We start from the raw sequence: 10,242 nt of genomic DNA, 5'->3' as shown, positions 1-10,242 counted from the left end.
AACGCTCTGTTTAAAAATCTGCTCCTATTGACGTCACAAGGAGCCAGGCTACCGCCCTTCTCTCTGCTTTGCCCTCTCAGATAATCTGGCCCGCCCATGAAAAACTGAGCTACGATCGTGCAAAGGCAAGTGTGATATTGTTTTTTCCTGGAGACATCATGGCTAGCAAACGAACAAAGCATAACAGTTGCTCAGTGTTTAGATGTACAAATCAAAAGTATTTTTTTTGTTTCTTCATCCAAGCCGCTGCACAACCAGTATCCTTATTTTATTTTTGCTGGAAATGCGTTGATACAACTTCCCAAAGTTTTGTATGTCTGCGCCAAACAATTCAGCGCCAAACATTTCAGCCACTACCGTTTCCCCAACTTGAGCCAATACAAACCTGGCCTTGCTGAAATTAAATTCTGGATCATTACTAACTCTCCTTGGTCAAGCTACAAACCTTGGACAAGTAAGTTAACTAACGCTATATCATGTTGTTGCTTTACTGTATATGGTTACCTAGCTTGCTACCCTTAGAATGTGGGTGTAACATTAGCTCTGCAGCTAACAGCTGAATTACTGTTGCTAATGTAAAGGTATATGGCATCAATTGTGTGTGTGAATTCATACGCTGTAACGCCAGTGTTGTACACGTCTTTGTTATTTGGATAACCGTTGGTGTTATGGCGCGCGCGATATCTGCCTTTCCCCTCATTGCAATTTTTATTAGTGTGCACCTCTGCAAACCAGGGTGATCAGATGAGAATGGGCAAATTTGAGGCATCTTACAGCAACGGGGCTACGAGCCAGCTGAGTTACTGTCGCTAATGTAAAGGTAGATTGCATCAAGTAAATACAAACGCTGTAACGCGAGTGTTGTACACTTTCGATGTTATTTGGATAACCGTTCTGCTGTCGGTGTTATGGCGCGCAATATCTGCATTTTTCATCATTGAAATGACTATGAGTGTGCACCACTGCAAACCAGCGTGATCAGATGAGAATGACTAAATTCTAGGCATCATACAGCAACGGGGGCTACGAGCCATTGCGATACATCCGTTGTGAACATTAGCGCATGTTGCCGCCCCTCTCCTCCTCATTAGCATTTAAAGCTACAGACACAGAAACAGCGCGTTTTGAGGAAAGCTCATTGAGGGACTGCTCGTAGTGGTTGTAATTATGCACCAACTCTGAATTTCGGGAAAGATACTTCAGATACAGTTATAGGGAACCACTAAGGCCTATATAAAAGCATCCAAAAACAGCATGTGACCTTTAAATATTGTATCTCTGTACACTGGAGATAATGTGATAATGTGACACATTCTCCATACTTTGTACACACTTAAAAAGTGTACTATTTACTTAGGCCTACTTTCATTTCATTACATAATTTCAAATGATACTTTGACTTTCAGTAAAGCATCTTTGACAATTACTTGTACTACTACTAGAGTATGGAGATTGTGTGGGCCTACTCCACTGCCCCCTCTCATCACCAGGGAGTCAGTCAAGAGTGAGTGAATACAACGGTCCACTTGCACCATCACGATTGTACACAGCACTAACTAAGTACAGATCCTGGTGTTAAAGCAGATCACTAGATCCAGCTCTTTGGACTCTGCTGTACTAAACTATGAACTGCTATCCCGTGGGTCAACTGGACACCAATGACATCAACACTGCACAAGACTGGACTCCTGGCTTCACCATGCTTTATCAGTCCGTGTTGTCCAGTTGGAACAAGCACTCACAAAAATTGCATAACTATTTTAATTGCTATTGTTTTGTCATATCTCTGATTATTTGTCCTATCATTTACATTTAGCAGACGATCTTATCCAGAGCGACATACAGTAAGTACAGGGACATTCCCCTCGAGGCAAGTGCTTTGCACAAGGACACAATGGCCGGGTTTCCCAGATTCGTTAAGAAGCTCTTAACGCTAGCGCTCTCGAACGCTCTTGGAACGTTCTTAAGAAGATCTTAGCATTAAGAGCTTCTTAACGAATCTGGGAAACCCGGCCAATGTCATTTCGCACGACATGGAATCGATCCGGTAACCTTCTGGGTACTAGCCCGACTCCCTCACCGCTCAGCCATCTGACTCCCGACAGCTATTATTCTGTCCTAGCAGTTGTGTCTACAATGGCCATAGACAGATAGCGAACGGCAAAGAATCAGGCTGGTTTATCTTCTTGAGATTTATTGAAATCCAATTCTTTCATCGTAAAACTATGGAATACAAACAAAAGTATAATTACTAATGAGCCAAATATCCATATTTTATACACACGTTAGCCTGCGCACATGCAGTTGGAGCTAGCTTAATTTACACAAAGAAATTCTCAGCTAGGCTGACATAAAATTATAACTTGACAACAATTAAATTGTTGCCTACATATTCACACAACTGTTAATTACGATATCTACCTACAATAACCAAAGGAAAACTTACGGACGTATTCCTCCGAGGATCCGATATTCAGAACAGCCGTTGGTACTTATCCGTTTAAAACATGTTGAAACTAAACTTCATCTACTTATACAGTAACGTCATCCAAAAACAGTATCTCTCTTTCGCCACTAGGCGTCGCCATTGCACCACAATTAGTGTAGTGCAGCCTAACAAAACAGTCTCAATACAATTGAATACACATTGACATTTCTTGAACAGAACACTCCCCGTCTGGCATAATAACTATTATGCCACTATATTATTATTCTCCCATTAATTACCAACCTTGGGAAGAAGTACAACTAACTCATTAATAGGTCTTAAGTACTCTTTTACAGTCCCTTGTTTGGCAGTCTTCACCATGACCTTACGAACTCTGTTGTCACTGCTTGGCATGGTCTTCGTGATGAGCCCAACCGGCCATTCATTGCGCTTCACCTGACAGTCTTTAAGCAGGACGACATCACCTTCCTGAAGATTAGGTCTGGCCTCAGTCCACTTCCTCCTAGGCTGCAGCGTGGTCAAGTACTCCTGCCTCCATCTTCTCCAGAAGCAGTCTGCTAGGCTCTGGACCTGACGCCACTGGCTTTTGTGTAGGTGGTCGATCTTAAAGTCTCCTGGTGGAGCAGGTGCAACACTGGCTTTTTGAGTCAACAGCATTGCAGGTGAGAGAACTTGAGGCATTTCTGCGTCTGTTGAGACAGGGGTCAAAGGTCGAGAGTTCATGATGGCCATGACTTCAGCCATTAGTGTAGTCAGAACTTCATGTGTGAGTCTTGTGGCACTTTCTTTCAACAGGAGGCCGTCGAGGATACGGCGTGCGATCCCAACCATCCTTTTCCATGCTCCTCCCATGTGCGATGAGTGTGGTGCATTAAATGACCAGGTGCAGCCTCGATCTTGCATGAAGTTTTTTATCTCTGCGTCCTCTGTGTTGATTTGTAGTTCCCCACAGGCACCGATGAAGTTTGTCCCTCTGTCTGAACGTAGATGTTGAACTGGGCCTCTGACAGCCAAGAAGCGGCGCAAAGCATTTATGAAACTTGAAGCTGACATTGACTCTATCAGCTCCAGGTGAACTGCTCTGGTGCTTAAACAGCTAAATACGACAGACCATCTTTTGTTTTCAACACTACTCCCTCTTGTTCGACGTGCCACAACACTCCATGGACCAAACACATCCAGCCCTTTTGTGTGAATGGGGGATCTACAGACAACCTGTCTGCAGGAAGATCTGACATTTTCTGATTTTCCAGTCTCCCTCTCAGTTTCCTGCACATGACACATCTGTGGATGACACTTGATATGAGCTTTTTGGCACCTACAACCCACAGTCCTGCTGTGCGTACTGCGCCCGCAGTGAAATGGCGGCCTTGGTGGGCTACATGGCTATGGTAATGTTGAACGAGCAGCGTAGCTACGTGATGATTTGGTGGTATGACTAAAGGATGCTTTTCTTGGTCAGAGAGGTCAGCTTTGTGCACACGCCCACCAACTCTCAGCAGTCCTTCATCGTCGATAAAGGGGTCAAGTTGTTTGAGTGAGCTATGTTGTGACACTTTCCCATCCTGTGTTAGGCTCTTGAACTCGTCTTCGTACACATCTTGTTGCACAGCTTTAATAACTGTAGATTTTGCTTGTGTGTGCTCAGATGTGCAAGGTTTTGTGCAGTAATGCCATTTTCTACAGGTCTCTGTGCGTGATGATTGAGAGAATGACTTTGCGACATGGGTAAGTACAACAACAGCTTTCACAAGACATTTCCAGCTTGAAAAACGCTGGAATCTGTCTGAGCCCAGAGTGTGATTTGCAATTGAGGTTGCCAGTGTAGTCACCTGAGTTCGGATTTCAAGGTCCAGGTCCGGGTTTACAAGCTGAAAACACTCTGCCTCTGTGTCTTCTGGAGCGCCTGGCTGTGTGAGGAACTTAGGACCGGTGAACCAGTTGGTGAGGTGCAGTTGAGCTGGCGGCATAATCCTGGTGGCGTGATCAGCTGGGTTCAGGTCAGTTCGAACGTACTGCCACTGGCTCGGTGTGGTTGATTTTCTTATGCGTGTTACTCTGTTGGCCACATACATGTGAAATCTCCTTGTGGTATTGTGAATGTAGCCGAGTACTACACGGCTGTCTGTGTAGAACTTGACCTGCAGCCCTGTGTCCAACTCTTCCTCTATTAGCTCCATGAGTTCAACAGCGAGCACTGAGGCACACAGCTCCAGCCGTGGGATGGTGTGAGCAGGAAATGGAGCCAGCTTAGATTTGCTCATCACAAAGCCCACATGATATTGTCCGTCTGAGTCTATGACTCTCAGATATGCAACAGCAGCTATGGCCAGAACAGACGCGTCTGAAAAGACGCAGAGCTCCTTAGAATGAGCCTGCGAGAGAGTGACTGGAACATACTGTCTTGGGATATGTAGGTGTTCAAGGTCAGTAAGAGATGTAGTCCATGCTTCCCATTGTGCCCTTTTTTCTGCTGGGAGAGGCGTGTCCCATTCTTGCTGCATTGATGTGAATTCTCTCACTAAGGCTTTTCCGTGCATAGTGACGGGAGAGACGAACCCCAAGGGGTCATACAGACTATTGACAGTGGCCAGTGCTCCTCTTCGTGTGAATGGTTTGACCTCTCTTGACACTTTGAATGTGAAACAGTCGTTTTTAAGGTTCCAGCTTACACCAAGACTGTGTTGGAGAGGCAGTGGATCAGCGTTAAAATCCAAGTCTTTGAGATCCTTCGCTCTGTCCTCTGGTGGAAAGGCCTCCATGACTGTGGCGCTGTTTGAGGCCATCTTGTGGAGTCTCAGGTTAGCCTCTGCCAGCATTTCCTGTGTGCGTTTTAAGAGGTCAACAGCTTCCTCCTCACTGGGAACAGATGTGATGTCGTCGTCGACATAAAAGTTGTGGAGCACAAATTCTTTAGCGTCAGTGCCATGCTCTGCTTCGCCATGCTCTGCTGTGCGTCTCAGTCCATATATGGCAACAGCTGGTGACGGACTGTTTCCAAAGACATGTACAGTCATCCGGTAATCAATTATCTCCTCTTCAGGGCAGTTTTCTTTGTGCCACAGGAAGCGAAGATAGTTGCGGTGATCTTCCTTTACCTTGAAACAGTAAAACATTTGCTCGATGTCCGCTGTGATGGCAATCCTTTCTTTTCGAAAACGCAGCAAGACACCTATTAATGTGTTGTTGAGGTCGGGCCCCGTCATCAGAACGTCATTGAGTGAGATGTTACTGTACTGGGCACTTGAGTCGAACACCACTCTTATTTTGTCGGGCTTTTGGGGATGGTAGACGCCAAATATTGGCAAATACCAACATTCCTCACCTGGTTTCAGAGGTGGAGCGGGTTCTGCTTGCTGATTTTCAATGACCTTTTGCATGAAGTCAAAGAAATGTTCTTTCATTCCTGGTTTCTTTTGAAAGGTGCGCTGTAATGAGTTTAGCCTATGTTTTGCTTGTTCTTTGTTGTCAGGAAGCCGGATTCGTGGTGAGCGAAAAGGCAATGGCGCCACCCAGTGGTTGTCTTCAGCGAGATACACTTCTTTTTCCATTAAATCCAAAAAGAGTTTATCCTCAATTGACAGGGCTGTTTTTTCATCGTCTGCCGTCCTGAAGAAAACACCGTCTCCAATACAGTTTGTGTCAGCGCTGAAGCCTTTTGCGGGTAAGTACTGGAGAGATTGAGAACTTGCCTGCTCTTTGACATGGATGCTTTTGGGGCATGATGTGAAGTATGAGGCTCTGCCGTTTGGGAGTATGTTTGTTTTGTAGACATTAACATCAGTAGGCTGGTGAGCTCCATCCAGGCAGATCTCTCTTACAATGACCCAGCCCAAGTCTAAGCATTGTGCGTATGGTGTGTTGTTGGGGCCATTATGCTGCTCACGTACCTTGTGCACACTTAAGACGTCTCTCCCCAGGAGTAGGAGGATCTGAGCGCTGGGATCAGGAGGCGGGATCTTGTCAGCCACTGGAGCGAGGTGAGGAAAGAGCTGTGTTATCTCTGGTGTCGGGATTTCCTCTTTGTCGTCAGGCATTGAGTTACATTCTATGAGGGTAGGGAGCTTCACTATGGTTTCTCCATTGAGTGACTCTACAGTGAAGTTACTTGCTTTTCTCCCCGCCGTCTCAACTGTGCCAGAGCATGTTCTCAGAGTGTAGGGAGAGGGGTTACTTTCAATGCCGAACAGATCAAAGAACTGTGACTTAGCCAATGATCTGTTACTCTGTTCATCCAGCACGGCATAGACACGTCTCATCTTTTCACGCTGGTTTGAGGGGTAGACTTCCACCAGACAGATTTTAGAGCATGATCTGGGCTGACGAGAGCTATTACAAACCTCGGTGCATTTTGAGGTGACATTAAAGGGCATGTCATTCTTCTCCACTCTGTTTTGTTCTGGTTCACATTTGGTCTCTTCAGCTGACCAGGGGGCAGGACCAGGATGGAGTGCGGAGATATGTCTATCGCTGTCACATTCTCTGCATTTGACAGACAATTTGCAGTCCTTTGCAAGGTGTCTAGTAGAAGCACAGCATCGATAACAGATGGAGTTCTCCTTCAGAAATGCTTTCCTGTCGTCTAGGTGCTTGTTCCTAAAGGTGCTGCACTTAAAAAGGGGGTGGGGCTTGTTATGGATGGGGCAATGTTTATCTGGCTCATCAGTTTTCCTTTCAGACTGGTTGTTTAGGGAGCTTGGAGCTGTGGCTGACACCTCAGTCTTCTTGACAAAGACAGAGGGCGTGTTGCTGAATTTAGCTGCTCTGTCTGGCTTCTGGCTGTTTGAATAGGTGGATGATGAGAATGCAAAACTTGGGTCGTTTCTGGTTTTTGCTTGGTTGCAAATGAACTGTACAAAAAAGCTGAAAGGTGGAAAAGCTACCTTGTAGTCCTCTTTGTATCTGGAGCCTTGTGTCACCCATCTTTCCTGCAGGTTGAAGGGGAGTTTTTCAACTATAGGGTTAACACCACGTGCTGTGTCGAGATATGCAAGCCCAGGCGTTAGACCGCTCCACCTTGCAGACTCCAATTCAAGCAGCAGGTCGCCGAGCTCTCTTAACTGACGAGGTTCTTTGTTGGTGAGGCGTGGTAAATCTTCCAGCCTTTTCAGCAGAGCATGTTCGATGACCTCAGGGCACCCGAAGCATTCCTCTAGTCGCTGCCATATTGTTTTGACTGCGTTTGCAGGGCTGGTTACATGCACTGACCTCATTCGTTTAGCCTGGGGGGATGACTCTGGGCCGAGCCATTTGACGAGAAGGTCGAGTTCCTCTCGGTGCGTCAGGTTGAGGTCATGTGTGATGTTCTGGAATGAGGTTTTCCATGCCCAATAATTTTCGGGATGGTCGTCAAATTGGGTCAACCCAGAACTCACCATCTCTCTCCTTATCAAATAGGTGGCGATATCAGGTATCTGAGGTGGCATGTTGGTGTAGCCTTCTGGTGAGACACGAGAAGGAGGGACTGTAGCTGGTTGCCTCCGTGTCGCACTGTTCTGCTGGCGCTCAAAGCCCATACCAGCATGCTGTGGGGAGCTGACATGGTGATGGGGAGTTTGAGGAGACTGGTGGAGAGGGGGATTTGGCTCTGCAGTAGCATGCTGTTGGTAGCTGACGTGGTGATGGGGTGTCTGAGGAGACTGGTGTAGAGGGGGATTTGGATCCATAGGTGCGTGCTGTGGGTCAGGAAGTGGTTCCTGAGCGTTTTGTACCGGAGTGTGGTTCTGCACGTACTCCCTGGTGCGTTGAGCTCTCTCTTCATCCCCTACATCGCTGTGCCTATCATCCAAGTCTGCTGCAGCTTCATATACCTCTGCCTCTCTGGATGCTGCTGCTGCCTCCCTCTCTAACTGCAATAGCGCTTTAGTTGCTGCGCTGCTAGCCGTTGATGAAACAGTCTTGCTTGACGAAGAGCTAACAGATGACCTAGTTTCTAATGTTAGGTCTGCTTTATTTTCTTTTTTCTGAGAAGCCATGTTGTCGCTGTGACTCTGACACTGAAGTGATGCTACGATGTTCTTTGATCTTCACCCGCTGTGTTTCATCCTTTTACTATTCTGTCCTAGCAGTTGTGTCTACAATGGCCATAGACAGATAGCGAACGGCAAAGAATCAGGCTGGTTTATCTTCTTGAGATTTATTGAAATCCAATTCTTTCATCGTAAAACTATGGAATACAAACAAAAGTATAATTACTAATGAGCCAAATATCCATATTTTATACACACGTTAGCCTGCGCACATGCAGTTGGAGCTAGCTTAATTTACACAAAGAAATACTCAGCTAGGCTGACATCAAATTATAACTTGACAACAATTAAATTGTTGCCTACATATTCACACAACTGTTAATTACGATATCTACCTACAATAACCAAAGGAAAACTTACGGACGTATTCCTCCGAGGATCCGATATTCAGAACAGCCGTTGGTACTTATCCGTTTAAAACATGTTGAAACTAAACTTCATCTACTTATACAGGAACGTCATCCAAAAACAGTATCTCTCTTTCGCCACTAGGCGTCGCCATTGCACCACAATTAGTGTAGTGCAGCCTAACAAAACAGTCTCAATACAATTGAATACACATTGACATTTCTTGAACAGAACAGCCATCATGTAGCCTTTTTTTCTATAGAATATCATTACTATTTATTTATTTTTTATGTGTATTCTTGTAGTTTAGTAGAAAAAAAGCTCCATAGTATTAGTTGTTGTGCAGCCTTATCCGAAAAATACAGTATTCTGTAATGATTACAAGAATCTTCTACCTTTTAAAATAGTAATTAGTATTGATAATATTATCATTCATTTAGTTATGCAACATGTTATATCGTGTTAATAAAGGGGTGGATTTCTTAGTCCTATTAATAATCACATTCTACACATACTTGACTACACTACTTGACAACCTCCGTTTTAGACAGTAGGCTACATATGTATAGGTTACATTTAACACCAAATATTTATTGACAAAAAACTGTATTTAAAAACATACAAATACACTGCAGAGTGTGTTGTCCACTCGAGTAAGGTGTAAGGAATTATATGTTGCATTGGGTAAGAAACAGTTTTTAAACAACGGGTTTAGATACAGTCTTTTCCTGGAGGTCAGCGTACACCTTCAATCAATAGGTTTACTACAGCAAATCAAAACGCAAGGGAATGAGTCAGCTGGTAATCTGTTTCTGTGCCAGAAATAAGTTATCAACTTGAGACGACAGACGCGCATCGTGTTAATTGGGTCTTCATTCAACTAGTTAGTGAACACTTTAAGGGTGACATGTGACATGACCAAAACTCTATTGAAGTTTGAAATACTAATAAATTCATTGAAAAAAGTGTGAGGTGAAAATGCGAAAACTAAAGGCTGTGCAACATGTATGCACAGTCATTGAACACGCTGAAAGAGATTTCAGGATGACAGGTCACATGACCTAAAAGCTATTGAAGTTTGAAGGAGGGAGTCAGGTGGCTGAGAGGTTAGAGAATTGGGCTAGTAATCAGAAGGTTGCTGGTTCGATTCCCAGCCATGCAAATTGACGTTGTGTGCTTGGGCAAGGCACTTCGCCCTACTTGCCTCGGGGGGAATGTTCCTGTACTTGCTGTATGTCGCTCTGGATAAGACCGTCTGCTAAATTACTAAATGTAAATCCCAAAAAATTCACTGAAAATAGTGTGAGATGACAATGAAAAAAATATAGGCTGTGCAACATGTATGCATAGTCCATGAATACTCTGAAACTAATTTGAGGATGATAACTCACATGACCAAAAATCTATTGAAATTTG

At 44.7% G+C, this 10,242-nt stretch overlaps 3 protein-coding genes across 3 annotated transcripts; all 3 read right to left on the bottom strand.

Annotated features, from left to right (window-relative positions):
* Positions 1–2,119: 2,119 nt before the first annotated feature.
* On the bottom strand, positions 2,120–3,507 carry LOC124488862. The gene is made up of 2 exons (XM_047051439.1): positions 2,447–3,507; positions 2,120–2,223 (listed from the first exon to the last, which is right to left on the bottom strand). The coding sequence occupies exon 1, from the start codon at positions 3,500–3,502 to the stop codon at positions 2,720–2,722; it is 783 nt and encodes a 260-aa protein (XP_046907395.1). The 5' UTR covers positions 3,503–3,507; the 3' UTR covers positions 2,120–2,223; positions 2,447–2,719.
* Positions 3,507–7,048, bottom strand: LOC124488861. Its single transcript, XM_047051438.1, has 2 exons — positions 6,790–7,048; positions 3,507–6,419 (listed from the first exon to the last, which is right to left on the bottom strand). The coding sequence occupies exons 1-2, from the start codon at positions 6,797–6,799 to the stop codon at positions 3,538–3,540; spliced, it is 2,892 nt and encodes a 963-aa protein (XP_046907394.1). The 5' UTR covers positions 6,800–7,048; the 3' UTR covers positions 3,507–3,537.
* On the bottom strand, positions 6,869–9,926 carry LOC124488854. The gene is made up of 3 exons (XM_047051424.1): positions 8,839–9,926; positions 6,947–8,615; positions 6,869–6,872 (listed from the first exon to the last, which is right to left on the bottom strand). The coding sequence occupies exons 2-3, from the start codon at positions 8,422–8,424 to the stop codon at positions 6,869–6,871; spliced, it is 1,482 nt and encodes a 493-aa protein (XP_046907380.1). The 5' UTR covers positions 8,425–8,615; positions 8,839–9,926.
* Between the last annotated feature and the right edge of the window lie 316 nt (positions 9,927–10,242).

The sequence above is a fragment of the Hypomesus transpacificus genome, unplaced genomic scaffold (genome assembly GCF_021917145.1).
Source record: "Hypomesus transpacificus isolate Combined female unplaced genomic scaffold, fHypTra1 scaffold_154, whole genome shotgun sequence".
NCBI lineage: Eukaryota > Metazoa > Chordata > Actinopteri > Osmeriformes > Osmeridae > Hypomesus > Hypomesus transpacificus.
Note: the sequence above shows the minus strand (reverse complement) of the source record. Positions and strands in the feature narration are given on the sequence as shown.

Bases quoted from the DNA above. Each gene is read 5' to 3' on its own strand.
- LOC124488862 (XM_047051439.1), bottom strand. From the start codon at position 3,502: ATGTCAGCTTCAAGTTTCATAAATGCTTTGCGCCGCTTCTTGGCTGTC.
- LOC124488854 (XM_047051424.1), bottom strand. From the start codon at position 8,424: ATGGCTTCTCAGAAAAAAGAAAATAAAGCAGACCTAACATTAGAAACT.